Here is a 26,627-nt window from a genome sequence, read left to right as displayed (position 1 = left end):
TTATTTACCACACCTTTGTACTGCATAAATGCAAAGTTGTCAGTGATAAAACAACTATTTATATCCATATTTCGCAGGTTGCCAGGTGTTATTTTATGTGTGACCGAAATTTGGAGAGTGCTTCCTGTCAATAATCTATTTAACAGCAAAATAAAAAAATAAAGCCTGGTGAACTCGAGGAACACATTGAAACACATCAGAACCCCTTGTTGCATCGGAGGTGACAGCCTCGGGGTTGCCAGATCTGTCTGTAATGACCATGTAGACAGATGAAGGTTGCCAGTACCAACACTAATCCTTCTTTTGTGGCTTTCTATTATTGGGCTGTAATTGTATTCCAGTGGTGTAAAATCCCCTGCGATTGGAGTGTGTGTGTGTGTGTGTGTGTGTGTGTGTGTGTGTGTGTGTGTGTGTGTGTGTGTGTGTGTGTGTGCAATTATTGTTACTGGTCAAGTTGTGAGGTCACAGCCAATTCCCAGAAGCAGGGCTGCTGTGTCTTAAGCAGCTCGCTGGGGTAACACTCAACACAAATAAATACACAAGAAAATTTTTTTCTTCACACACAAAATACCCACAAGCGCTTGGCAGATGTGGCTCTACAACTTGTGTTTTGAGGTAAATAACAGGCAAAAGAAGAAACTATGATGAGCTAAGGTATGATGTGCAATATCGCTTTTAGCTTGTGTTAAACTGTCACGTCATGTAAAATACATTGTGAAGAGAACAGCAGGGGCGGAGATGACTAACAGTAAAGCACATTCTAGGAATACACCTACTCATAGAGGTGGAGTCATATCCTCACTCAGCAGGTAAAAAACATAACTTTTCAGGATCTTTTTTAATTAACATATAAAGAAATACACTGAGTGGCAGCAGGATGTAGCTCCATAGGTAAGTGATTCTGTTTGCAGGTTACTTTGCACATTGTTTTACACATTACTATTTTTCTTAAATGTAATGTGTGAGCTACTGGATACCAATTTCCCAAAGAGGATGAATAAAGCATCGATCTACGAGTTCTCATGGTGTACACCAGGGATCTCCAACTCCAGTCCTCGTGAGCTACTGTGCTGCAGGTTCTAGATGTTTCCGTACTGCAACACATCTGATTCAAATGAATGGATCTCCAACAGCTTGTTGTCAAGTTCTACACAAGTCTGTTAATAACTCATTAATTTGAGTCAGGTTTGTTGCAGTAGGGAAACGTCTAAAACCTGCAGGACAGTAGCTCATGAGGACCAGAGTTGGAGATCCCTGTTCTACATGGTTGTCATGCCTGCATAAGTAAATCCTAAAAATAAGTCAATTTTCACTCAGACGTTGAGGTTTGTTTCAGCTAAAAGGTCGACCTCTGTAACTTCAATCTCACAACACCACTAACGCTACAATGTAATGAAGGCTCATCTTTACAAAAAACATCCTGATGAAGTTCCGGATGTGTGCAGAGAAGCTTTAATACAAACAATTCCACTTTATAAACCTGGAATCTGCGCGGAGCAGCTGATCTGACGGGTGTGTGGAAGAAACTATTTACCATCAGATCCCGGGTTAACGAAGCCGCTGTGCCGCACATCGCTCTCAGTTTAAAGCTTTATTCTGCTGTCTGATGCTGCAGGTGTTTATTAAAGTCAAAGGAAAGAATCTGACACGCAGCCAATTACATTCAGTGAAATCTGAACGGCGTTATTGTAAGACTCCGGCGTTAATCTAACACGTTTCAGGTCCGTCTGAGTAGCATTAATGGCTTTATTTAACAGACATGTCAACGTATTATATAATAGATGTCTGTGGGTGGTGCAGCGCTACCTGGACACCTGCCACAGCTTCACCACCTCTGGCTGGGTGACGAAGTGTGATGCTGAAACACCCTTTGACTCCAGGAAACATTGCTAATGATGTGTTCGGGTGCATTAAAATGGCACATTGTATGTTTAAAAGGAGTGTAATCGATACCGTATGATATAACGGAGAAGTAAAATCACCAAGAGACGTGACATTACTGATGTTGCAGAACTCTTTGTGTTTGCACCTCTGCTGGCTGAAGAGACATAAACTGAAGCTTTTGAACCCTCTGTATTTTTGATTCTGCGTCAGGCTCTGCGTGAAGAGAAGCTCTGCTCACTGTGAAAAGTAACTTCACAGTCTGTGATTCATTAATGGGCTGTAGGCGTCTTGTAACTTCTGTCCAATACTTTACGTTTGGTTTCTCTTTGTCACATTTGTACTGAAGACAAAGAAATACGCGATGCAAAACAGGGAACGTTATTTAACACATGTGGCCTCATGCATTGTCTTAGCAGTGAGGAGGACACGACCTGCCGAAAGAATACAAGGTTACAACATAGAAAAAAATGGACTTTCTGCCCTACAGCTATTTGTCACTCAGAAAACAAAACCAAAAAAAAAAAATTAAGGAGATACCAGTTTCTTTGCCACCCCAGTGTGAGTAATGGTCTCCGCCTGGCCACCCCCATAAAAAATCATCTGCCTCCATCACTGGAGAGCAGATAAAACATTCCAGTTCCCAATTTCAAAAGACACTGGACAACTTCTGAGCAGGAGTTTGATTCATGAGCCAGTGCTGCATTTAAAAAGTGAAAAGAACTCTGTTTCAAGTCGGTGCCACCGGCTCTGATTTAAGAACACTTCAAATCCCGATCTTCCACCCAAAGATGAGGACAATTACATTCGGAAGAGTAGAAACCGAAAAAATATCTTCACATTTGAGTGTTTTAGGTCGGTAACACTCGAAAATGATAGTCCCTTGCGGATGTTTGCGCAGACATCTGCATAGTTGTTCTTATTCTACTACTTTCTAGTCTGCGTTGGGCCTGATTGCACGAGAGGTTCCATACATGCAAACGAGATCAGCATCTATCTCCTGCATGTATTCACACTTGGAATCACGTTTTGTTTTCTACTTCAAGCACAGTTGTAGTGAAGTGGCTGCACAGTTACACAGATGCCTTTACTGAGCATTACATTCGTTATTTGATGACAAAATTCTGTTATTTTTAAGGAATCTTGTATAGATTCAAATTATACTCAGTCTAGTCCAGTAATGCAACAAGACAAGACATCTAATACCTGATCTTATAGACTCAGCTTTGATCTCCTGGAGAATGTGTTGTCCAACAAGTAGAAACTAGAAAAAAGCTGCATGCATCGCACAAGTGAATCGCACTAAAAGTCAAAATGCTTTTTCTAGTTAACAACTCAAATGCTGTGGAGAACACGCAGCGTTGCTTCAAACCTGGCTGCAGAGAAGAGCGTCCCAGTGAGCTCACACTGCGAGAAAAACCTCAAGATGTCAGAAAAATGAGGTCTTCATGCTGTTAAAGCATTATTCTACGCTAAGCTCCGAGAGGTTAACCACTGCACAGACCCTCGGGCAGCATTAAACCCTCTGTGGAGCAGGGCAATAAATATTAGATGATGCCTGTTAAAGTGACCATCAAATGCCGGTTGAAGAGAGAGGGTAGCATGCCAAATAGTCTCAACGGACACTTACAGTAAATACATGAGGATGTGTGCGTTTTTTTGTGTGTAGGTGTGTGTGTGTATTTGTGTGTAAGTGAATGGATCTGCTCATGCACGTACGGGTGTGTGACACGCACGCGACTGTGTGTGCATGTGTGAAATTCTTGCTTGCATACAGTATGCGCTAATTGCAAAGAACATGTAGGGGTCTGTGTGGAGATAAGAGTGCAGTAACAGCAGAATACTGGATGTCCACAGCTGCGTGGGTGTTGACGGTGCACCTTCTCCCTCGTGAAACAGCCTCATTGAATAGGATTCCTATGTTCGGTCCAACCTTTTCTAGCCTGCATGTATATTGCAAAACCTTTCCTGAAAATTTAATTGTGAACGGGGACGGCATTTATCGGTTCACGCCGCCTGGTTCTCGCCTAACAGACCGGCTCTTTGGTTTGATCCTCGAGCCGTTCCTGAGCAGTNGGGGGGGCACTGAAGGTGACAGAGGACAAAACAGATAAGTGAAGGAGAGCGAGGGAGGCAAAATGAGGAGGAAGAGGGAGAGAAACGGAGGATAAAAGGATATAATACCCTCCCCATGAAGCCGACAACTCCTTGAAAGATTCTGTTTCCCTGCCCTAAACTATGATGTGGGCCCGCAGCAGAGGAGACCGTTTCATCCTCCGTATCGTGAGTGGTATCAATCTTCTCATCTAACGATCAGCAAGAAAAATATTAAGCGCGTTTCCCAAATGTGACACCATTCCTTTAAATCATGGGAAGAAATGGGTTTTTTTTTCGGCAGCATTTCGTTTTTTCTTCTTTTGTTTTAACATCTATCTTGCAAGAAAATCTTTTAGATGTATATAAACTGAAGCCGGTCCTGCTGAGTCTAAAGCAAGGACGGCAGAGGAAAGAAAAGCAACTTTGCCCATCATCAGGCCTGCACGATACTGTGAAACACTGACACTGTGATATTTGTGTTTTTGCGATATATATATATTTTGCAATATGAAAAAAACACAGGAATCTTCAACAGATTACTTAAATAACTCTGCAAAGAAATAATTATTCTAAACAACGTATGTCCTTTTAGAGGGAAATGTATTTGCACTAAAAATGGAAAAAGAGAAACTCTACACTTAACACTTCACTGTGAATTGTATGGAGCCCCTGTCATGTGGTGCAACACTGGTTCAGGCATCTAAAATCTTTTTTTTTTTGCATTGGAAGGCATTCTGATCTGGCTTTGCACTCATTATATAGAGTTTTGCGGTTCTGATTCAAATGGTCAAACAAATTAGCTCTGCTGCCTCATGCTGTGGAAACAACTGCATGATTGAGACAGAGTTTCTGTTTGTGGTCAACATCATCATCCTTTCTGTAGCAGAGATATTTCCATACAACTGACTGGGGCTGCACGATTATGGCCAAAATGATGATCGTGAATTTTTCAAACAACACTGAAATAAACTTATTTATCAGAATAACTATTTTTTATTGCACATTCCCATCTAATTAAGCAAAGATCTGCTTTATCTTTCATACTGAGCTACACTCCTGCTAATGTCGTTGCATTAAAAAACGACTGACAATAACATTTATTTCAACTGAACATAGTGCATCTCCTTGAGCAAAAATATAAACATTTTAAAAATTGTACACAAAACTCCTCACTTGCTAAACATCTGCTCACTGAGTGACACTACAGTTTATGTAGTTGTTGGCTAAACAGGCAAACTGTGGGAAAAGCTGGCTGAGCACAGAGAAACTTCTAGTTTGTATCAGGTGTGTGATCAAAAATTACTTGTGAATCAGGAGTTCTGATGTCAGATTTACCTCCACTGAAACGAAATGATTTTATCTGCACGGGCTGTTTTCTATAAGTAAAGTCTTCTATGAGCGTAGGCTGCATTTTAAGCGTCAATACTGCAGTCTATCATGATTATTCAATGGTAGGAGGACACTGATTGTGGAGCCCTACAGTTGACACTGAGTTTCTTATTTGCAACCAAATCTTTCTTTTCTGTTTCTCTTCTGTTCCTCGCTCATTTTGCTGTTTACATGTGGAGCCTGTGTCTTGTAGATGAAGTTAAAAATCTTAAATCTGTGTAAATTGTGTTTTATCAGGCAAATGAAGACGGAAAATGAAAACTGCGCGAGTGTTCTGTTTTGTATTAAGCAACAAAGAAAGTTGTATCATGAAGTGTACGACCATCACGGTGAAAGTAAAAACAATCACAAGCTCTTAGATGATCATTTGTTATCTATACGCTCATTTCGTGCGTCTTTGTTGCTTTGGAACTATTTTCTGTTAGTAGAATAACTTTCCAGCAGCTCAACTGTTGAAGAACTGCCAAAGGGTCAAAAGGTTAAACCTTGAGGCCAACCAGAGAAGATATGTTTACATCCCCAAAGGGGTTTTGGAGAGAAGGCTCAGTGGTTCTTATATGGTATGCAGACTGATAACAGAATTACATTTACATCAAAGTATAATATGAAGACATTTCTGTTTGTTCACTTTAAAAGCTATCACATTTGTACTTCTTCGAGAAAGAAACTCTCCTATTCTCCGTATTGTATGCAATATTAAATCAACTCAGCAAAGTGTTTTGTGCCTTCTGAGTTTAACGATATAGCAAATTTCCACGACATCACGACAGTTCGATGCTGAAGCGATATACCATGCGGCCCAAATCGCTACTTCGCTCAGTGACTAAAGAATGAGTCTCTCATGGTTGTGGCTTGGTGTCAGCAAGACAGAAGGAGAAGAGGAAAAGAGATGGGAAAAAAAAAAGGAGAGGAAAAGCACAGAGCGGGGTTATCCTTGCCACTGCCAAATGTGTTAATGAGTGGGCCTACTGGTCAGAGCAAACACACATGCATGCACACACACACACACACACACACACACACGAACAAGAACACACACGTCTGGACCTGCAGTGTGCCAGACCGGATGGTACTAGAAGTGCGCCTGCCAACTGCTAACAGCTCTCCCAGAGTGGCCCTCACTCAGACACACACAGATGCATAGTGCTCGCACACATTCACAAACCTACCATACCGACACATTCAACACACACACACACACACACACACACCTCAAATTTCTGCCGTAGCTCCTCGTTGCCCTCCTCCCCCTCCGGAGCGACGGGAACGTTGAAGTACTCGCCTTCTTCCTGGGAGAGCAGCTTAAACCTGGAGAGAGAGAGAGAGAGAGAGAGAATATTTCCAGTCAAATCAATTCCCAATTAGTTTATACAATTAAGGTGTTTAAACGTTGCCATTAACTGAAGCTACTGACAGTTAGCACGTCGGTTTAAGGTCCTAAAGAATAATCAGGTAATTATTTAGTAATTCCCTCTCCTTCATGGTGCTCCAGCAGAGCCTGATGTAGATGAGCCCGTAACGCAGCTGAGACGACACACAATCAATAGAATATAATTTTTCATATTAGCCCACATTTGGTCCATTAATGGTGATGCCACTCTTGGCTGAACCGCATACCTCACGGCATAAACACCACATTTACAGCAAATAACTTGTGCTGTGTGTTAATGGATTCGGTAACACGGATCTCAGCTCTTTACTTGCTGATATTTTTGATTGTTTTTCTCAGGCAATGTGGGACCTCGATGCTCAATAGGTTCAGACTTTTCACAACCAAGAGATCACATCTGTGCTTCAAAACTTGTCTGAGTTAAAACACTGTACAAGTAGATGATATAACTAGTATTTTCTGTGCAGCTTTTTTAGACCACTTGGGGGATAGCAGAAATAACCTGCACACACAACCCTGACACATTATCATCTTTAAAGTTGATAAGGCAAACTTGTTGGCAAACGATTTCATATTTGCACATCCGGCAGACACAGAGCAACATCATTTATTTGGAGCTAAGTTTCTGGCAAGTGTTTGACTTTTTAGCTGCTAAATGCCCACGTTCACCAGCTACTGCTTATCGACTCTGGAGACAATCCAAGCGGCGAACCGAAGCTGCAAAGTGGAAGCCAAAGGAAGGAACCGAAAGAAGCTATGATGCTCTGTAGGAGTCGAGGGGAAGCTGTCTTGATGGAGTCGCTTCTGTGAGTGACCTCTTTCACATTCAACTGGTAATTTGATTTATTGTTCATAAGAAAACACTGATTAGAGTTGGAGGACGTTGCACATTTGAACGCATTAAAGGAAATCAAACAGTGCAACCGCTATGAGCTAAACAAACTGAACATTGTGTGAAAAAATAAAGCCTTAGACACATTTTTACGACAGTACCAAAGTAGGATTGTGTCACAAGCTCAACTCTTTTAAACATTATTGCAAATAGAACATACAGAAATTTTGAGAGTTTTAGTTTTTATGTCACCTTCACTCTGTGAGCCTTTGGAGCCGCACAAAGATGGAGCAGATGAAAACCTACACTTGGTTCTCTCTGAATATCAGGTTTTTTTTTTAATGGCATCTCTCCACCTTCCACCATTCCACCTCAAATGCTGGCATCTCATTAAAAACCCTGACAGGGCAGAGTCAGCAAAACAAGAGGAAGATAGAGAGATATAGAGACTGGGCTACAGAGGGAAGAGGGAGGGTGGCGGAGAGATAAAGAAGCCGAGATAAAGAGACGGGCTGGAGTTACTCTGGCACCGAATATAACCGGGATAAAAAAAAAAAAAGAGGAGCTCCGACTAAAGTATTTCTCCCACAGTGCAGTAATGAACAAGGTCACCTTCGCTCTCCCTCCTCCTCTACTGGTGCCGTTTCTCTGCCTCATGTCTTTTCACTCCCTCTTTCATTCATCCCCTTCATTCCCTTCCTCTCATCTCACCATCCGTCCACCCCTTGTTTCTGGAGCTCTGAGATGCCAAAGGACAGCGATCCCATGAAGTCATTGCGACTGGTCAGGTCCCAGTCCCAAATCTCCACCGACAGACGGCGGTCCTTGTCGTACTCCTTCAGGTGGCTGCGAGAGAGATGGGCAATGATAAATGTACAGTGAGTGTTTTGTAATATTGCTTTAACGTTCCACAGAGCAATCTTGGACTCTGATGATCACATTCATAAATACAAGAAAGGCAGTAGTAGCTGTCTGGAAGGCTTTCACAAATTCATTCACACCGCATGCACGAACTAGTTTATTAACACTCATTTTTCATCTCGTATTTTGATTTCGTTGGATAGATGCAAAAAAAAAAAAAAAAAAGTGCCTTTCAGACCGAACATCTGCACCCAGACGCCTTGCAATTGATAATCTCAGCCTTCTCCCGTGCAAACTGTGACGAGGCTTATTAAAGACGTTGTTGGAGCCAACTGCAGCAAACGAGCCCATAAGCAAGATTTCACAAATATGAGAAGCCAGATGTTTTTATCTGAGCACCAGCGGTTACACATGCTTGGAAAGACGAGCGTAATGTGAAACACTGAGCGAGTGAGGGCGATGAAAGAGAAGACAAAAAAAAAAAAAAAAACGATAAATGCAAAGTGAAGATGAAAAAAGGGAGAGATGGACAGAGAGATGAATTAAATAGGAAGCCACCAAACTTGCTGTGATAAAGCCTTACAATTTAAAGGTCTCGTTCCAGGTGGGGTTGAGGCAGCACTTTATGGTCTTGGTCTTCTGCTTACTCTCGCTGCGGGGATCTGGGATCAGTTTGAGCTTCACATAGGGGTCTGACAGACCGTTGGGGTCCATAGGAACCAGATTCCTGGCCTCTTTGACTGAAGGGAGAAACAGAAAGAAGGAAAGAAGTGGAGGGAGGTGAGAGAAGGAAGGAAGGAAGAAATTGAGAAAATGAGAGTTAAAATAAGTCCAAGTAGCATTTTGAATTATTGATGAATGAAAGTCAAGACATTCATAAACTGAAACAAAATATAAGCAACTGGCAGAGACGCACAGAATCAGAGGTTTAACACAGATGTTGCTCTTTTTGCATACAGAAGTGAGCAAATGTAGCTAAATACAACCTCAACAGTTACTTAAGCAAAACAAACTAGAAGCCATCTTTGACCTCTTTGAACCCAAAAACTCATCAGTGGGTTTGATATTTTTAAAAAACCTCCAGAAACTGTAAAAGCATCATTGGACTTTCAATTTCATAACAGTTCTTCAACTGGTCATGTTCTGATGTGCTGTTCTGTTGGAAAAAACTACATGTCTCATTAAATGTTTACCAAAAATGATGTTTGCACGAAGCCGATTCTGCAAAAAAACGAACAAAAAAACAAAAACAAAATGTGTTCCGAAGCACAAATGAGAAGCGATTCAGCTTAAAAAAAACAGTTGTGGCAGAAATCCAGCAACTTTCCAGCTGAACTGGGATGAACTGCAGGATGTGTTTACGCAGAGCACAGCGATTACAAGGTTTGGAAATAAATTGAAAATGCAAGTAGTAAAATATCTTTAGTATGTAGAGTCACCACATCTTTACAGAATTAGGAACACCTGTGCTGTGCATGTTAATTCCATGTTTTTTGTTCAATTTTCGTAAAATAAATAATGAAAGCCATTTAACTTCAGTTTTTTTGTTTTGTATGACTTATGGCATTATAACGATGGTTATGCTGTTTCCATAGCCGTGCTGGACTTACTGTAGCAGGGACAATGAGTCAAAAGTGAGCAAAAAATGTGATAATTGCAACAAAAACCAGAAAAAACAGATACTGCTTGGAGTTCAGAGGGTTAAGGTCAAGAAAACAACCCTAATAATGATTTTTGTACATTTAAGCTACATGTTTTAACTGCAAATTACATACTGTGCACATAATAGCTTTTTAAATATCATAATTAAGAATGGAAATTACATTAACCTTCACTAATTTTGCACACCACCTGCTGCAGGCTTCATTTTTATAACATGTGGGCGATTATTTTCCCACTTGGTAAAGCTGCAGTGGATGGCTAGTTATTTTCTGGAATATAAAGTAATACTGCTAAGAAGACAATTATTTACCACACCTTTGTACTGCATAAATGCAAAGTTGTCAGTGATAAAACAACTATTTATATCCATATTTCGCAGGTTGCCAGGTGTTATTTTATGTGTGACCGAAATTTGGAGAGTGCTTCCTGTCAATAATCTATTTAACAGCAAAATAAAAAAATAAAGCCTGGTGAACTCGAGGAACACATTGAAACACATCAGAACCCCTTGTTGCATCGGAGGTGACAGCCTCGGGGTTGCCAGATCTGTCTGTAATGACCATGTAGACAGATGAAGGTTGCCAGTACCAACACTAATCCTTCTTTTGTGGCTTTCTATTATTGGGCTGTAATTGTATTCCAGTGGTGTAAAATCCCCTGCGATTGGAGTGTGTGTGTGTGTGTGTGTGTGTGTGTGTGTGTGTGTGTGTGTGTGTGTGTGTGTGTGTGTGTGTGCAATTATTGTTACTGGTCAAGTTGTGAGGTCACAGCCAATTCCCAGAAGCAGGGCTGCTGTGTCTTAAGCAGCTCGCTGGGGTAACACTCGACACAAATAAACACACAAGAAACTTTTTTCTTCACACACAAAATACCCATAAGCGCTTGGCAGATGTGGCTCTATAATTTGTGTTTTGAGGTAAATAACAGGCAAAAGAAGAAACTATGATGAGCTAAGGTATGATGTGCAATATCGCTTTTAGCTTGTGTTAAACTGTCACGTCATGTAAAATACATTGTGAAGAGAACAGCAGGGGCGGAGATGACTAACAGTAAAGCACATTCTAGGAATACACCTACTCATAGAGGTGGAGTCATATCCTCACTCAGCAGGTAAAAAACATAACTTTTCAGGATCTTTTTTAATTAACATATAAAGAAATACACTGAGTGGCAGCAGGATGTAGCTCCATAGGTAAGTGATTCTGTTTGCAGGTTACTTTGCACATTGTTTTACACATTACTATTTTTCTTAAATGTAATGTGTGAGCTACTGGATACCAATTTCCCAAAGAGGATGAATAAAGCATCGATCTACGAGTTCTCATGGTGTACACCAGGGATCTCCAACTCCAGTCCTCGTGAGCTACTGTGCTGCAGGTTCTAGATGTTTCCGTACTGCAACACATCTGATTCAAATGAATGGATCTCCAACAGCTTGTTGTCAAGTTCTACACAAGTCTGTTAATAACTCATTAATTTGAGTCAGGTTTGTTGCAGTAGGGAAACGTCTAAAACCTGCAGGACAGTAGCTCATGAGGACCAGAGTTGGAGATCCCTGTTCTACATGGTTGTCATGCCTGCATAAGTAAATCCTAAAAATAAGTCAATTTTCACTCAGACGTTGAGGTTTGTTTCAGCTAAAAGGTCGACCTCTGTAACTTCAATCTCACAACACCACTAACGCTACAATGTAATGAAGGCTCATCTTTACAAAAAACATCCTGATGAAGTTCCGGATGTGTGCAGAGAAGCTTTAATACAAACAATTCCACTTTATAAACCTGGAATCTGCGCGGAGCAGCTGATCTGACGGGTGTGTGGAAGAAACTATTTACCATCAGATCCCGGGTTAACGAAGCCGCTGTGCCGCACATCGCTCTCAGTTTAAAGCTTTATTCTGCTGTCTGATGCTGCAGGTGTTTATTAAAGTCAAAGGAAAGAATCTGACACGCAGCCAATTACATTCAGTGAAATCTGAACGGCGTTATTGTAAGACTCCGGCGTTAATCTAACACGTTTCAGGTCCGTCTGAGTAGCATTAATGGCTTTATTTAACAGACATGTCAACGTATTATATAATAGATGTCTGTGGGTGGTGCAGCGCTACCTGGACACCTGCCACAGCTTCACCACCTCTGGCTGGGTGACGAAGTGTGATGCTGAAACACCCTTTGACTCCAGGAAACATTGCTAATGATGTGTTCGGGTGCATTAAAATGGCACATTGTATGTTTAAAAGGAGTGTAATCGATACCGTATGATATAACGGAGAAGTAAAATCACCAAGAGACGTGACATTACTGATGTTGCAGAACTCTTTGTGTTTGCACCTCTGCTGGCTGAAGAGACATAAACTGAAGCTTTTGAACCCTCTGTATTTTTGATTCTGCGTCAGTCTCTGCGTGAAGAGAAGCTCTGCTCACTGTGAAAAGTAACTTCACAGTCTGTGATTCATTAATGGGCTGTAGGCGTCTTGTAACTTCTGTCCAATACTTTACGTTTGGTTTCTCTTTGTCACATTTGTACTGAAGACAAAGAAATACGCGATGCAAAACAGGGAACGTTATTTAACACATGTGGCCTCATGCATTGTCTTAGCAGTGAGGAGGACACGACCTGCCGAAAGAATACAAGGTTACAACATAGAAAAAAATGGACTTTCTGCCCTACAGCTATTTGTCACTCAGAAAACAAAACCAAAAAAAAAAAATTAAGGAGATACCAGTTTCTTTGCCACCCCAGTGTGAGTAATGGTCTCCGCCTGGCCACCCCCATAAAAAATCATCTGCCTCCATCACTGGAGAGCAGATAAAACATTCCAGTTCCCAATTTCAAAAGACACTGGACAACTTCTGAGCAGGAGTTTGATTCATGAGCCAGTGCTGCATTTAAAAAGTGAAAAGAACTCTGTTTCAAGTCGGTGCCACCGGCTCTGATTTAAGAACACTTCAAATCCTGATCTTCCACCCAAAGATGAGGACAATTACATTCGGAAGAGTAGAAACCGAAAAAATATCTTCACATTTGAGTGTTTTAGGTCGGTAACACTCGAAAATGATAGTCCCTTGCGGATGTTTGCGCAGACATCTGCATAGTTGTTCTTATTCTACTACTTTCTAGTCTGCGTTGGGCCTGATTGCAGGAGAGGTTCCATACATGCAAACGAGATCAGCATCTATCTCCTGCATGTATTCACACTTGGAATCACGTTTTGTTTTCTACTTCAAGCACAGTTGTAGTGAAGTGGCTGCACAGTTACACAGATGCCTTTACTGAGCATTACATTCATTATTTGATGACAAAATTAGGTTATTTTTAAGGAATCTTGTATAGATTCAAATTATACTCAGTCTAGTCCAGTAATGCAACAAGACAAGACATCTAATACCTGATCTTATAGACTCAGCATCAGCTTTGATCTCCTGGAGAATGTGTTGTCCAACAAGTAGAAACTAGAAAAAAGCTGCATGCATCGCACAAGTGAATCGCACTAAAAGTCAAAATGCTTTTTCTAGTTAACAACTCAAATGCTGTGGAGAACACGCAGCGTTGCTTCAAACCTGGCTGCAGAGAAGAGCGTCCCAGTGAGCTCACACTGCGAGAAAAACCTCAAGATGTCAGAAAAATGAGGTCTTCATGCTGTTAAAGCATTATTCTACGCTAAGCTCCGAGAGGTTAACCACTGCACAGACCCTCGGGCAGCATTAAACCCTCTGTGGAGCAGGGCAATAAATATTAGATGATGCCTGTTAAAGTGACCATCAAATGCCGGTTGAAGAGAGAGGGTAGCATGCCAAATAGTCTCAACGGACACTTACAGTAAATACATGAGGATGTGTGCGTTTTTTTGTGTGTAGGTGTGTGTGTGTATTTGTGTGTAAGTGAATGGATCTGCTCATGCACGTACGGGTGTGTGACACGCACGCGACTGTGTGTGCATGTGTGAAATTCTTGCTTGCATACAGTATGCGCTAATTGCAAAGAACATGTAGGGGTCTGTGTGGAGATAAGAGTGCAGTAACAGCAGAATACTGGATGTCCACAGCTGCGTGGGTGTTGACGGTGCACCTTCTCCCTCGTGAAACAGCCTCATTGAGTAGGATTCCTATGTTCGGTCCAACCTTTTCTAGCCTGCATGTATATTGCAAAACCTTTCCTGAAAATTTAATTGTGAACGGGGACGGCATTTATCGGTTCACGCCGCCTGGTTCTCGCCTAACAGACCGGCTCTTTGGTTTGATCCTCGAGCCGTTCCTGAGCAGTTTTTTTGCAGCATGACGGTGCACTTGTTCCTGCGGTGAGAGGCTGCTGGAACAAAGTTTAGGTGTGTGGTACGTACAAAATGACCAAGGTCTCCCAGCACTGTAACATCTGTCAGTGGTTTTAATGTTGTGGCTGATCGGTGTACTTGTCTGTGAGAACAATGCTCCACAAAGATGCTTTCAAATAAGAGAGTAACATCTGATCTGAACCTATATCGCCAGATTTAATGGGTATATAAAGACCGATGTGGACGTTTGTGGACACATTTGTACTTGTGTTGCCATCTTGCATAAACAAGACGAATGACAAATTACAGAAGTCAAATGACATAGATCAACCTTGCCCACCTAAGAAACTGAACTGATGATTGATACTGACAAGTAATCAACACTGAGAAGATATTCTTCTTTCAGTTTACAGACTAATTTGTCCATGCCAGTCGCACGTTATAGGTGAATCTCCGCTTTTTATTTGTATTCAGTCGTCTTTCACTGATGTTTTCTGCAACATGATGGAGATCTGGATGAACGTGAGTCTAATCTGCACAAACTGGAGAAATACTGGGAAGTCTGTGTTTAGTTTTTAGTCAGAGGTGATGTTTTAAACCACATCTCAGTCCTGGTTCAAATAGCTGGAAGTATTTGATTACTGAAGTCAAACATTATCATAATTCATCACAGACAAGTCTTAAGTTAAAAACTGATTTACGTTAGATTTGAATTTTAAAAAATACAAATGTAAAAGATTACTGCTGCAACCCATCCTGCTCTGAGAGAGCGTCTCTCGAGCAAACAAAATGCATAGAATATGACACAAAACCAACAAAGGTTTCAGTGGTGCTAAAATGACTCACTTCATGAAGCAATCGGCAGGTGTGCAGATGTGAGAGAGGAGTCAGGGCTTGAACTTCTCTTTTCATTTTCAACTGTTTCTGCCACTTTTTCCGCACTATGAGCGGCTTCTAGAAGAGACTGTCTGAAATCGCGCACCAATTTCCCGTCTTCAGGACAACTATAAGGACATTTAGTTGGACAACATGTCGTACACAATAGTTCGTTGAGAAAATACTCTTGCTATTAGGCAGTTTGGGTGCAGTTCCACAGGAAAAGAGCATCTTTAAGCCCCTAATTCAGTGTCTCACTGCATTTTCCCTGCTGGAGTGTCCTTGAGCTACAGCTGCTGACTCCCCGCCATTTCCACAGGCGCTGTTCTGCCTGTGACCCTGAGCTCTGATCTCCCAACGAAAGGGAACGGAGGTGAATTAAAATTGATCAATTAAGCGTCACTTTACATCCATGTCAATTGCTTTGATTAAATCTACAAATGGAGTCCACAGCACAAATGCGTTTGTCGGTGTAGCAGCCATTTCCACCAGATCCTGCTACGTTAAGCTGTAGAATAATTCCTGGTGGTTCTGCAATTCATTCTCTGTGGTGGCATTTTTTTTTCTCCTCTGCCTCACTGCAATGAGGCAGGAAGCTACTGGTGGCTCCACACTGACCCCTGTGGACACAAGTGAGTACTACACCTCCTGACTGACTCCTGTAAAGCATTACCTCATTATGATTGATCACGTCTGCCTACTTAGAAAATACAAACACAAAATCAGTGCACTCTGCAACATAAAACACAATTTTAAGCGTGAAAGCATGGATCCATCCTAAGACTGATTGACAGATAAAATTAAACTAAAAATTGAGAACATTAGCTGTTGATTTTTCTTGACAGTTTTACGATTGAGCTGAACTGTATTCTGCTCTGTTGTGTAGCACGAGTGGACTTCAGCCTTTACTGCTGTCCTAGCAGTTTGTGTGTGATAAGTCTGCTCTCTTATCATTTCCCACAGTAACTACCAGCTAATGATCAGTCTGTGAGCGTGGGAACCAGGAAGAGAGAACGGCGAAGAAGAGAGTGAGAAAGAAAAACAGGAATGAAAGACCATACAGAGAAAACAGGCTACAAGCAGCACACATATGCATCTTTTTAAGCTACTATTTAGGCAGTATTGTTTATGTTTTCATTGATAAACAAGTCTTGTATCTTGATCAAATATGTGCCATCCAATTAATCCTTCTTCTTTTTGACTACAGCATCGAAATTCTCTTTTTTTTTTTCTATTGACAAGAAATCATTTTTAGATTCACACAGTCACGTTTCTATTTATTTATGTGGAGTCAGAGGTTGCACGGCTACGCGGTGGCTCCATATTCTCATTAAAAACAACCAACAAGTTTTTAAGCTTCAGATTTTAGAAAAAATTTAGACGTCAAAGGTTGCTTTAAGTCAAAGGAGAAAAAAAGAGAAGAGAAAAAACATGCAAATTCATCATCAACGAGTCATCTTCTACTGGGTATGAATTGTGACACAGATTACAGGTTTATGTTGGCTGTGGCTGATTAATGAAACCAACCAGAGCTGTGATATACACAACTCTGAAAAACATACTTTGTGTTGAACGACTCACATGACACAGGCTAAGGCTAAGGCCTTATTATAACCAAAAACTAATTTTATATGAAGAATGTCTGAACATTTCTTTTCGAGGCTGTGAGTTGACAAGCAAAAAGTAAAGTTACAGTGAACCTCTGCTGCCATCTGCAGGCGAAATGATCGACAACACTTTCCTCTGGAATTACGATTTCGAGTTCAATAGAACATAAGGCGGGTCAGAAGTCTCTTTTGAGGAGAGAGGTGAATCTATTTTCAATCTATGCCACTGAAATGTCATTCGTTTCAGACGAGACCCTTCAGGCAAAAGGAGCGGTTTTTGAGAACTTGCCAATTTTGACATTTTGCCTTGTTTCAAACTAAAATGCACACTTAGGTGCTTATTTAACTCCAGTGAATCTTCTGGAGATTTATGCAAACTGGCACATATTGAATAAGATGATACCTCATTTGCATAACTAACCATAAACTTGTAATGCAAAAAATCACAGTGTTATTCTAATTAATCAACTGGGGAGGTTGGAAGTTTATATTTTTCAGTTAATTTTTTTTACGGTACTCATTTGTAGTTTCTCCACCTGAATTTTTTTTTTTAATTTTTTAAAATATCAATATACACTGATCAGCCATAACATTAAAACTGTACGTGTCATGGGGGATTGTTTTTATAGCACCAATATTATATTTATTTACAGCCTTATTGTGCTTTTGTAATTCTTGTCCTGCCTCTTCAATGCCTCATATGTATCTAGCTGCTCTAACAGGCAGATTCCCCTGGTGAGGGATCGATGGAGTTTATCTTATCTCATATCATTACAATATAATGGTCTTCTGGGAAACACTGGGCCCTGGCTTTCATTCACTCTGACATGTGCCACCCACCGACACATTATTCCAAATGACAACAGAACTTCCCAGCACAAATGCATCCTGCTACACTGCAAAAATCTGCTCAGAAGCTTGAAGGACATGAGCCTGAGGCGTTAAGTCGGCCTCCAAACTCCCAGAAATCAATCCAATCCAGGGAGGTCTCACTTGATAACCCACTTGACCCGTAGAATTGCCAAAGTCCCAGTGCCAGCCCCCTCCAGAGACCCCGGGTCCATGGACCAACAGATCAGAGCTGTTCTGGCAGCACAAGGTGGACCTACACAATATTAAGCTGCTGATTTTAATGTTGTGGCTTTTCAGTGAATAAAACAAACTCGTAAACCTGATTCTTCTCATATCTAAGCCAAAATGTAATTATTATTTTTGTTTGGCCAGATACTGTTCACATTCTTCCTTCTTTTGCATTAAAGAAGGCAGTTCAGATGTCCTGTTAACATAAAATGAAACTGTAATATTTTGCCAGAGACAGTCTTAATCATTCTAACACCAGTTGTTGAGAAGAGAACAGTGTGAACACATAAATGTATTAATGATTAATATTTCATTTTTCTTGAAGCTTGGCTGACAGGGCTCTCTCTGAGCAACATCCTGCTTTATATTCATACAGTTTCACTATTAAATCTGAGGCTCAGTCTTGGGCTGCCAGACACAACCGCTGCAATCCTGTAGGCTTAAAGCAGGAGAAGTAATTGATTAAGAAATTTCTGACTGGCAAAAATCCACACGAAGATGCTTCCAGAAACATTTGAATGCTGCAGCAGCGAAATAAAGACAGATGAACGTTCAGCAGAGGAAACACAGACGAGAAACAGGCCGACTACCTATGTACACCCACCACACATCTGGCTCCTCTCACTTTCACTGTCGAACTATCATCGAAATCACTAAAAAATCCAGACAAGCCAACTTTGTCTGGAAGAATAAGTTTCATTTACAATCTAAAGATCTGGTGAAAGTAGAATTTTTTCCTCAGAATTTCAACATTATGAAGTATGAAACCAAGCTGCTACAAACAACTACATGAAGTAAATGATTGAGGGAAGGGGAGTCCTAAAATCCAAAATGCAATGCGATACTAATCCAAGCAACACAATGTGAGAGTAAACCAGAAGAAGAGAACAAACTCCAACATAGAATCCTGATTTGTGATGAAACCTGTGCGGTGGCAACTCTATTAATAAGATCCGTCACAGTAATGATGAGCATGTTTGTGACAATGAAACAAATGGCAGCTGGTGACCGTTCAGCGATGCCTCTTTTCAGTCATCAAACCAACAGCAACATACAAAACGCCTCTGTGGGTGAAAGTGTGTGACACACTGTGTAAATGGATCTGACTCCTGCTTTCCGTCCTGCTGCTCGGACGCACAGTCAAGTAACAGCTTATTCAGTCTCGTGAAGCCATGAAAATAAGCTCATTTGGTGAAACGAGAGTGGTAAAATTCTGATATTTTTTGCAATATCTTTTGCGCTTTTTTGGCAGTTTTAATTAAAATGTGATACAAGCTGCTTGTTTTATTGGAGATTGTCTCGACTGTCTTGCTTTGAAAAATGGAAACTCATTGCAAAGACAGAATGTATTTTATATTTGTTTCAAAGATAAAGCTCAACCCTTGATGAATTGCTGCAAAATTATAGACAACAAAGGGAAATTGGTGTGGCACTGGAGTCAAACGTGTGTAATGTTTGTCAAATCGGCTTCAAAAATCACTCCCAGCTTCACGTGTCTTTGCCACAGATTGTTTTATAGCACTGCACACGATCACAGAATTACACGCTTTTCACAAACTCAGTAAAGAATGACAAATAATTCAATGTTCAGTCCCACTTGAGTCAGAACAGAAACAGCATATTCACTACCTGTGCTCATGTTAATCTGGTTCCTATGAAGTATATTATGCTGATTTTTGAATTCATACAGTGACTCAGAGACTAAAATAACTCAGAAATTCCTCCTACATCAGTATATTTGAATAAATCTTGGTTATGGATATGAACCAGACATTAATGATTTTTTAAATCTGAGCACATATTTGACTTTCATCCTTCCTGTCTGACAGTCTAACAGCAGAGGGAGACAGATGACTGAACTTGAACATACAGTAGCATCAGGCCAAACGCCTTTGCAGCTGAAGACTGTATCGGAAGTGTGTGTGCGTTGGTTTGGGTATTTTTCCTGACATATACTTACTGGTGACAGTGAGAACATTAGTCTTGACCTCAGCAGTGATCTGGATGCGACCTCTCCTCTCGGTGTGGTCTGTTCCACATAGGCTCGGCACGTTGGCCACGCAGCGCTTATGGATGTTCATCATACAGTCTGGAAGATATGCATACAGAGAGATCAGTGTGTGATGTTATGTAAGAGTGCATTGTCTGAGCATTAGCATAACAGTATTTGTGTGAGCTGATATGTGTGTCATGGAAACAGCACAACTATGGTGGAGAGCTGTCGGTCCTCAGTGCAGGATGACATATTTATAAAGCCATACATTTCTGAGATTTACTATTTTACAAAACTCTAAAAACTTCCAATCAACATGTACAATATTTTCTAAATGCCCACAGGTGTTACTAATAGAAGAAAATAGTGGGATTTTATGACACAAATTTGGTTCTATACTTGTTTCCTATGTGTTCCCTGCAAACACAGCCTGCAGTTCAGCCAAACAGTGCTGGATTTCAAAAAAAATTTAAATTAAAAATGTGACTGTTGGTCACAGCTGAGTTACTAATGGCTCTACAGTTCTACAAAAGAACACGACTTTTTTTTTTTTTTTTTTAAACAGAATCTGGTTAGAACAAACAACTTATTTTTTTTGGCAAACTATTAAATAAAATATCCCAAAAAGTGATTTGATGATTTTACATTTGGTTAAGTTATTTCACAGCACAGCAGGCCACAGATGAGTAGTTAGAGAATTGTCAAAAAGTTTTTTTGTTTTTTTCTGTTTTCACAGTTTCTAGCTCTTTTAAATGGTGTAATTTTGGCAGTTTGTTAAATAAAAACGTCTTTCAAATCCTCTGACAGGGTTAAAACAGCAGTGTGAATACAGTATGATAACAAAAATAAACTGATATCAACATAAAGTAAATCAGCACTGCAGAGGATGGTTATGAAGAAAAGTGACTGAGACCATCTAAATGTCGTTCTGTGATCATACAGCTGAAATATGTGTTTGGATGTATTAATGTTAACATGAGCAAAGCAAAAGCAGCCAGACATGTCCAGAGTACGTACGGTCACATCTCATGCCCTGGTGTAAGAGGCCGTAGAGTAGAGAACCGCAGTGGTCACAGAAGGTCGGGCTAGAGTAGGTGTGGATCTTAAACTTATGCTTTGCCCTTGGGTCCTGGGAGGAAAGAAAGAAAGAAAATGAAACAGTTAACCACTAAACTCTTCTAGGAAGTCAGGATTTTTCAAAAGCATGAGGTAAATATTTCACAAATCACAAATTTGCTTAAAAATCCCTTCTGCTGGAAAGTATTTAAGCTCAGTAACATGTCTTTAACTCTTTATGGGGCAAGTGGCCATATTTGGTAACTTCATGGGATGTTCAATATGTCCACCCTGTGCCTCTCCTTGAGGTTGAAGAACCATGTGCACTTTGATTTAGTTTTTATGTTAGTGCCAAGATCACTACCTTACCAAGAATGTCACTAAATAAATGGTCCAGGCACTTTATAAACGCTTTGTTACTGGTTGTGTAAGTATCATTACCTCAGACTAAAATGTTTCTAGATAAATGTTTTTTGCAGTTTGTTACTTTTCTTTTATTGATTATATATTTTTTTATTTTTTTTTAACAGTAGACGGGCAAGTGACCATACATGGTAACTTTATTAATCTTGATTTGCAACTTTATTTTTTTTTCAAGTCACAAATATCTTGAAATATCCTTCAATAACACCCTAGGGTTGAAATTTTCATTTTCCAAGTATTTCAAGGAGTGCCCTATAAAGGGTTGAGGTGTTTAGTTTTTTTTTTAACGCTAGAAGATATATGATGAGCAAAAAAAGTGCTCAACACCATGGCTGAGCATTTTTCACCTTGAAACTGCAGTGTATTTTATAAGTAACAAACCCAGAATCAGTTTCCAAGATGAACTTGATTGGTTAAATTACTTCGATATTACAATATAGTAGTTGTGCAGTGTTTGAGCAGACTTGTAGGTGAGCTGGTGTGCTGGAGCTGCATTGAGCAACAGAGGGGTGGTGGGTGCAAAGAAAAAAAAGATCACATTCTCAAAGAAGTGATGGTGCAGAGCTACCAGCAGCCATTGATTATTTTCCTGGGAAAAAAAACTAAATATGCAAGTTCGATACACAGAGAGGAGTTTTAAGGCTTTAATCAATGGCTGCAGTGAAACTTTAAAAATTCATGTTGTACAATTGATGCTGTGGCCAAATGTGCATCATCCAACCTATTTGGAAAAAACACTGAATAAACATTTGCAAAAGACATACAGTAAATAACACAACTCTTTGATATATATATTTTTTTTGCCATCTGCACACACGTCAGTTTCTCTCTAAACTTTCCACCATCCACTGCTGTGAACATTTACAGGAAGTCTGACAGAGGCGTTTTCACAGGGGCATCTGCACTGTAATCTGATCGAGGTAGGTTTCATGAGAAATTCTTTGTTCATATAGGTATTGAAAGAATACAGAGGCAGCAACGTAGCGCGACTGTTTTTGTGTGGGTTTCATCAGTGAGAGACAACTCAATGGAGTCAGCCTTCCATGAAGACCTCTTCAATTTTCAGATATATTACGAAGGGCAAAGGTCACGATAATCTGTGTTTCCATCACATGTGACATGAAACAGATTTACGTCCACACAATACGATTGATCAAACACGTGGGTGTGACTTGAACTGGCGTTCAGCTCAAGGTTACAAATTCAGGCCTTTTATTCCTGATTACTGTCAATGTTCCTAAATAACATTAAAAAGACAAAAAAAACAAGAAAATCTGCTGAATATTGAACTCTTTCTGCTTTTTTTCCCTCCATTTGGATGTTAATTACGTGCTGCGGATTGACAGAACACTTAGGTACCAATCGCTTTTTAATGAACATTCATAACTAAGGCATAACTAGGGCGGAAACAGAGGCTATTTCTGTCTAATGTGTCTAGTGTGTTGCCAGTTCATGTGTGTGTGTGCGTGACACCTGCAACCACAGCTCAGTGGGAATACACACAAGCGCCGGCGGCTGCTGAGAGGCTGCTTATTCTTGCGCAAACACTCACACGCAGCCTGCAACATGAACCCACAGGCGGTAATCACATCCAATACACCGCTTGAGATGGATCCAGGTTGTGCGGTGAAGCGGGCACTCTTCGATGTAGGAGTTAAAGCATTTCTGCCAAGGGGATCCATCACAGTTACCAAACACGTAGGTCGAGTATTTAATATGGATTTCTAAAGGATCTCCTCAAGTGGAAAATGCTCTGATGGCATCTGATACATAAGCACTTACTGGTAATTTTTCCTATAAATCAATACAGTCTGACGTACGCAGACGTGTGTGTATTTATGTCTTTTTTTTATCTTGTGAGCCAGAAAGAACGAGATGATTGATTTCTTCCTCTCCTCAACACCTGTCCTGGAAAATAATGTTCAATTTAGGCTGCCACTGCCTGAATTATATCCAGCTTCCCCAAGGTGTCTTCAGAAATGTGTGTGTGACCGATTGTGTGGCTGCTTGTCACTTCTTGTTGTGCGTTTCTTTGCACAACTGTTATGTGTTTGCATTTGTGCGACGTGCGTCTGCTTGTGTGTTTGTTCCTCTGCTGGTTTTTTTTAGTCTTTCTCAAGGACAAGACCACCTCCTGTTTGTTTTTTTGTTCCTCTGAAAAAAATAAAAAAATAAAAAAAACACAAGGGAACACTGTGCTGCTGAAGATCCGGTGATGAGCGGCAGAAGACAGGGAGCGATACGAGGGCTGATGAGAGACGGCGCCAGCTTCTTTATAAACGCTAATCGTTAACTACATCCGGCTTTGAAAACTCAAAGATCAATCAGAGACCAAAAAAAAAACAGGAAGAAAGAGGCATGAAAACAGTGAATAGGGACAAAAGGAATCACTTTTCCTGCCTTTCAACAATCTTTCGTTGATGTAAAATCAGCCCTCTCTGTTTGAAATTTTGTCTTGAACACAGTTTCTATTGTAGTAGAAATATTGCTTTTTTTTTTTTTTTTAATTAACAAAACTTTTAAGAACAGTGTGAGCAACGATAAAATAGAAACTTTTTTATTCATCGTCCTGATCACCAGTTGGATACGAAATGAAAGTAGTGATGAAGACAAAACTTTAAAGCAAATTGCAGTATTTTAGGAAACAACCTTATTAACTTGATTCACGTAACACCACTAACACATCTGTAGGTGCTGCCCTGTCAATGTTGAGGCATCAACTGAACATCAGATTCTTTAAGTTAAGCACTTTGTCTCTACATAATGTGCATGTGACAGTCTTTTTAGCAGCCAAGAACAAGCCATATGGGTGATGTTGGTCCTTCATGGTGGGACGTGAGCGACTGTAGTGTGTAACAGAAAGTAACGTTACCACCACAACCACTGCCAAGTACAGGGTGACAGAGGAGAGACTAAGTTGTAATAAACAGCTATAAAGTGTGTAGACAGGCTTAGGTCTCAGTGTAACAGCTATTCGAATGTTATGCAACATTTGTGCTGCTCTTTAAAAAAAAAAAAAAGTGGTTCTCTAAAAAGGTCCAGTTCATGCAGCGTTACCACTGCAGAGCTGGTCTGGACAGTAAAGGTTACCGGCTAACAATCCAGGCAGGAGCACTCGGCCTAAAACTAGTGGTCTGCTGCTAAAGAAAGAAAATGAAACTAATACTGGAGCTGCTGCAGTGAACAGCTAAACTTGATTCGACTGATAAAATTCTGACTGGCGCCTGATAAGGGAGCAGTCCTAGTCATCTCTACAGTTCGTACAAGTCTACCGGAAAACAACAACAGAAAAATACTTTTTGGTAGCGCCTGCTAAAACAACACACAGACAGCTTTTCTGATCTGAAGCCTCCAATGCAGGACAAAAGCTTTGTCTTGCCTTTAACGATTAGAAAAACAATGTGGCTTCAGTTCAAATGACTACTATGTTAGGGGTTATAGCACCTTTCTTGATATTAATAATAAACATGTGGTTAAGGTTAACAAACACTTGCTTAAAAAGGGGACATGTTGACTTTTTATTTTGAACCCTCCATCTGCCCCAACCTCCTCACTACTGTACATGGACTTTGTCGCTATATCGTCAACATCTCTAATTCTTTAACGCAAACATGTTTGAAATGACTGATGCTACCATTCTTTATGGAAAGACAGTTTCTAAATACAAGGTTACAGCCAACAATTGCTTAGCTTAGCTTAGCAGAAAGAGTGGAAATGAGGAGGCCGCTTGCCTAATTTCATGGTTTGCACCAGTTGCCAAGGAACAAACTGACACACCAAGAAAAACTCAAGCACATAAATCCAAGTACAATGTGGAAATTATCATTTTTAGAATTCAGTTTTGGTGTAGATTATTAAAAAAGTGGTTAATTAATTAGCTTAGGAGGTGCAGGAAGGCGGGTTTTGTAACCTTCAGACACAACCAGGTGAGTCATTTACCTCATAAGCAAAGCCCGTTTTCTTAGCAGGCAATACATGGTAACACATTAAATAATGGCAATCCCAATATCTTGATTTCCTTCTCATAGCCACAGTCAGATAAACACAGTGACAAACTGGTTGTGGTGGACGGATGAATGGATCATTGGACATTTCCTTTCAAACTGGCAGCTGACAACTACCTTAACAGCTTGTTTATCATTGAAACACTGACAACAAAGACGCTCTATTTTACCCCAAACACTGACCTTTCCATAAGCCAAGTTGTTTCTGTGCCTAAATTCAACCAAAGAGAGGCAAAAATAAAAAATAAAAACAACAAGTGAGATGGTCACAGATCTTTTAGTGGGAGGTATGTCGGGGAGAAAAAGTACTAAATGCTTTGTTTTTGTTGTTTGTTTTTTTCCCTTGTGTTTTTTTTTTTTACTAATACAAATTAGTAAAAAGGGAACAACAATTGGGTATTTAGAATTCTGGGGGGTTGTTTTGTCCTCTCTACATGTGTTCCCCATTTCAAAAATAAAAAAATGCTTCTACAATTTTCCTCTGCCACACGATGCTTTGTGGAACAACTGACATTTTTTTTGTTTTCCTGCCTACATGTTGCCGATTTTTCCAACAGTTTCAGCCTTTTCTTGCACTCCATTTTACTCACCGAGACCTACTTCTAGCAGTGTGGTGCTCCTGGACAAATGAGTGTATTGCGTGGCGTATGTTGTGTTACCGAGTGTCTAAACTGAAAGCCCGCTCATACCACCGGCACAGTATGCCAGAACAGTGACTACCTATTAGTCAGTGCTAAGACGTACACTGTTTTGACTGTTTTTTTGTCATTGTGTCTCTCCCTCACGCTATGCCTTTCTTTTGTTTAACATTTATTGTCCATTATATTCCCTGTCAAATGCATCAGTCAACGCCTTCTGCGACAAACAAACTGAAATAAAAATAAAAATAACGCACACCCATGCTGTCATGTCATCCGTGATGCTGTGTGACAGGCAGAGTTCAAGCTTACAGACGCTCAGTCACTGACATGAAACCTTTTTTTTTTTTTCCCTTATTGATTTTCTCTTCAGTCCACTCACTCCTCTCAAGCTTGTGACCTTGTGACATATCTATGGTAGCAGTATCACTGCACAGAGGGAAAAAAATATCATGACACTACTGTGTGCCAAATCACCACACACTTCTAGGACTTTTTGTGGGTTTTATTTTGCACGGGACACAATTAAATTATAGATATATCCCTATGATGGGATGCTATTTATTGT

At 40.3% G+C, this 26,627-nt stretch overlaps 1 protein-coding gene across 1 annotated transcript in view; it reads right to left on the bottom strand.

Moving 5' to 3' along the window:
- The window catches only part of LOC103364666 (protein kinase C beta type), a 116,330-nt gene that overhangs the window by 38,996 nt on the left and 50,707 nt on the right, over positions 1–26,627 (bottom strand). The window contains exons 5-9 of the mRNA XM_008291859.1: positions 20,956–21,067; positions 19,906–20,034; positions 9,034–9,190; positions 8,301–8,435; positions 6,579–6,675 (exon numbers count right to left, since the gene is read on the bottom strand). Coding sequence (XP_008290081.1) covers positions 6,579–6,675; positions 8,301–8,435; positions 9,034–9,190; positions 19,906–20,034; positions 20,956–21,067 — 630 coding nt within the window. The remainder of the gene's footprint in view (positions 1–6,578; positions 6,676–8,300; positions 8,436–9,033; positions 9,191–19,905; positions 20,035–20,955; positions 21,068–26,627) is intronic.

This window comes from Stegastes partitus, unplaced genomic scaffold (assembly GCF_000690725.1).
Source record: "Stegastes partitus isolate 25-593 unplaced genomic scaffold, Stegastes_partitus-1.0.2 Scaffold765, whole genome shotgun sequence".
Lineage (NCBI taxonomy): Eukaryota > Metazoa > Chordata > Actinopteri > Pomacentridae > Stegastes > Stegastes partitus.
This window is presented reverse-complemented; position numbering and strand designations above follow the sequence as displayed.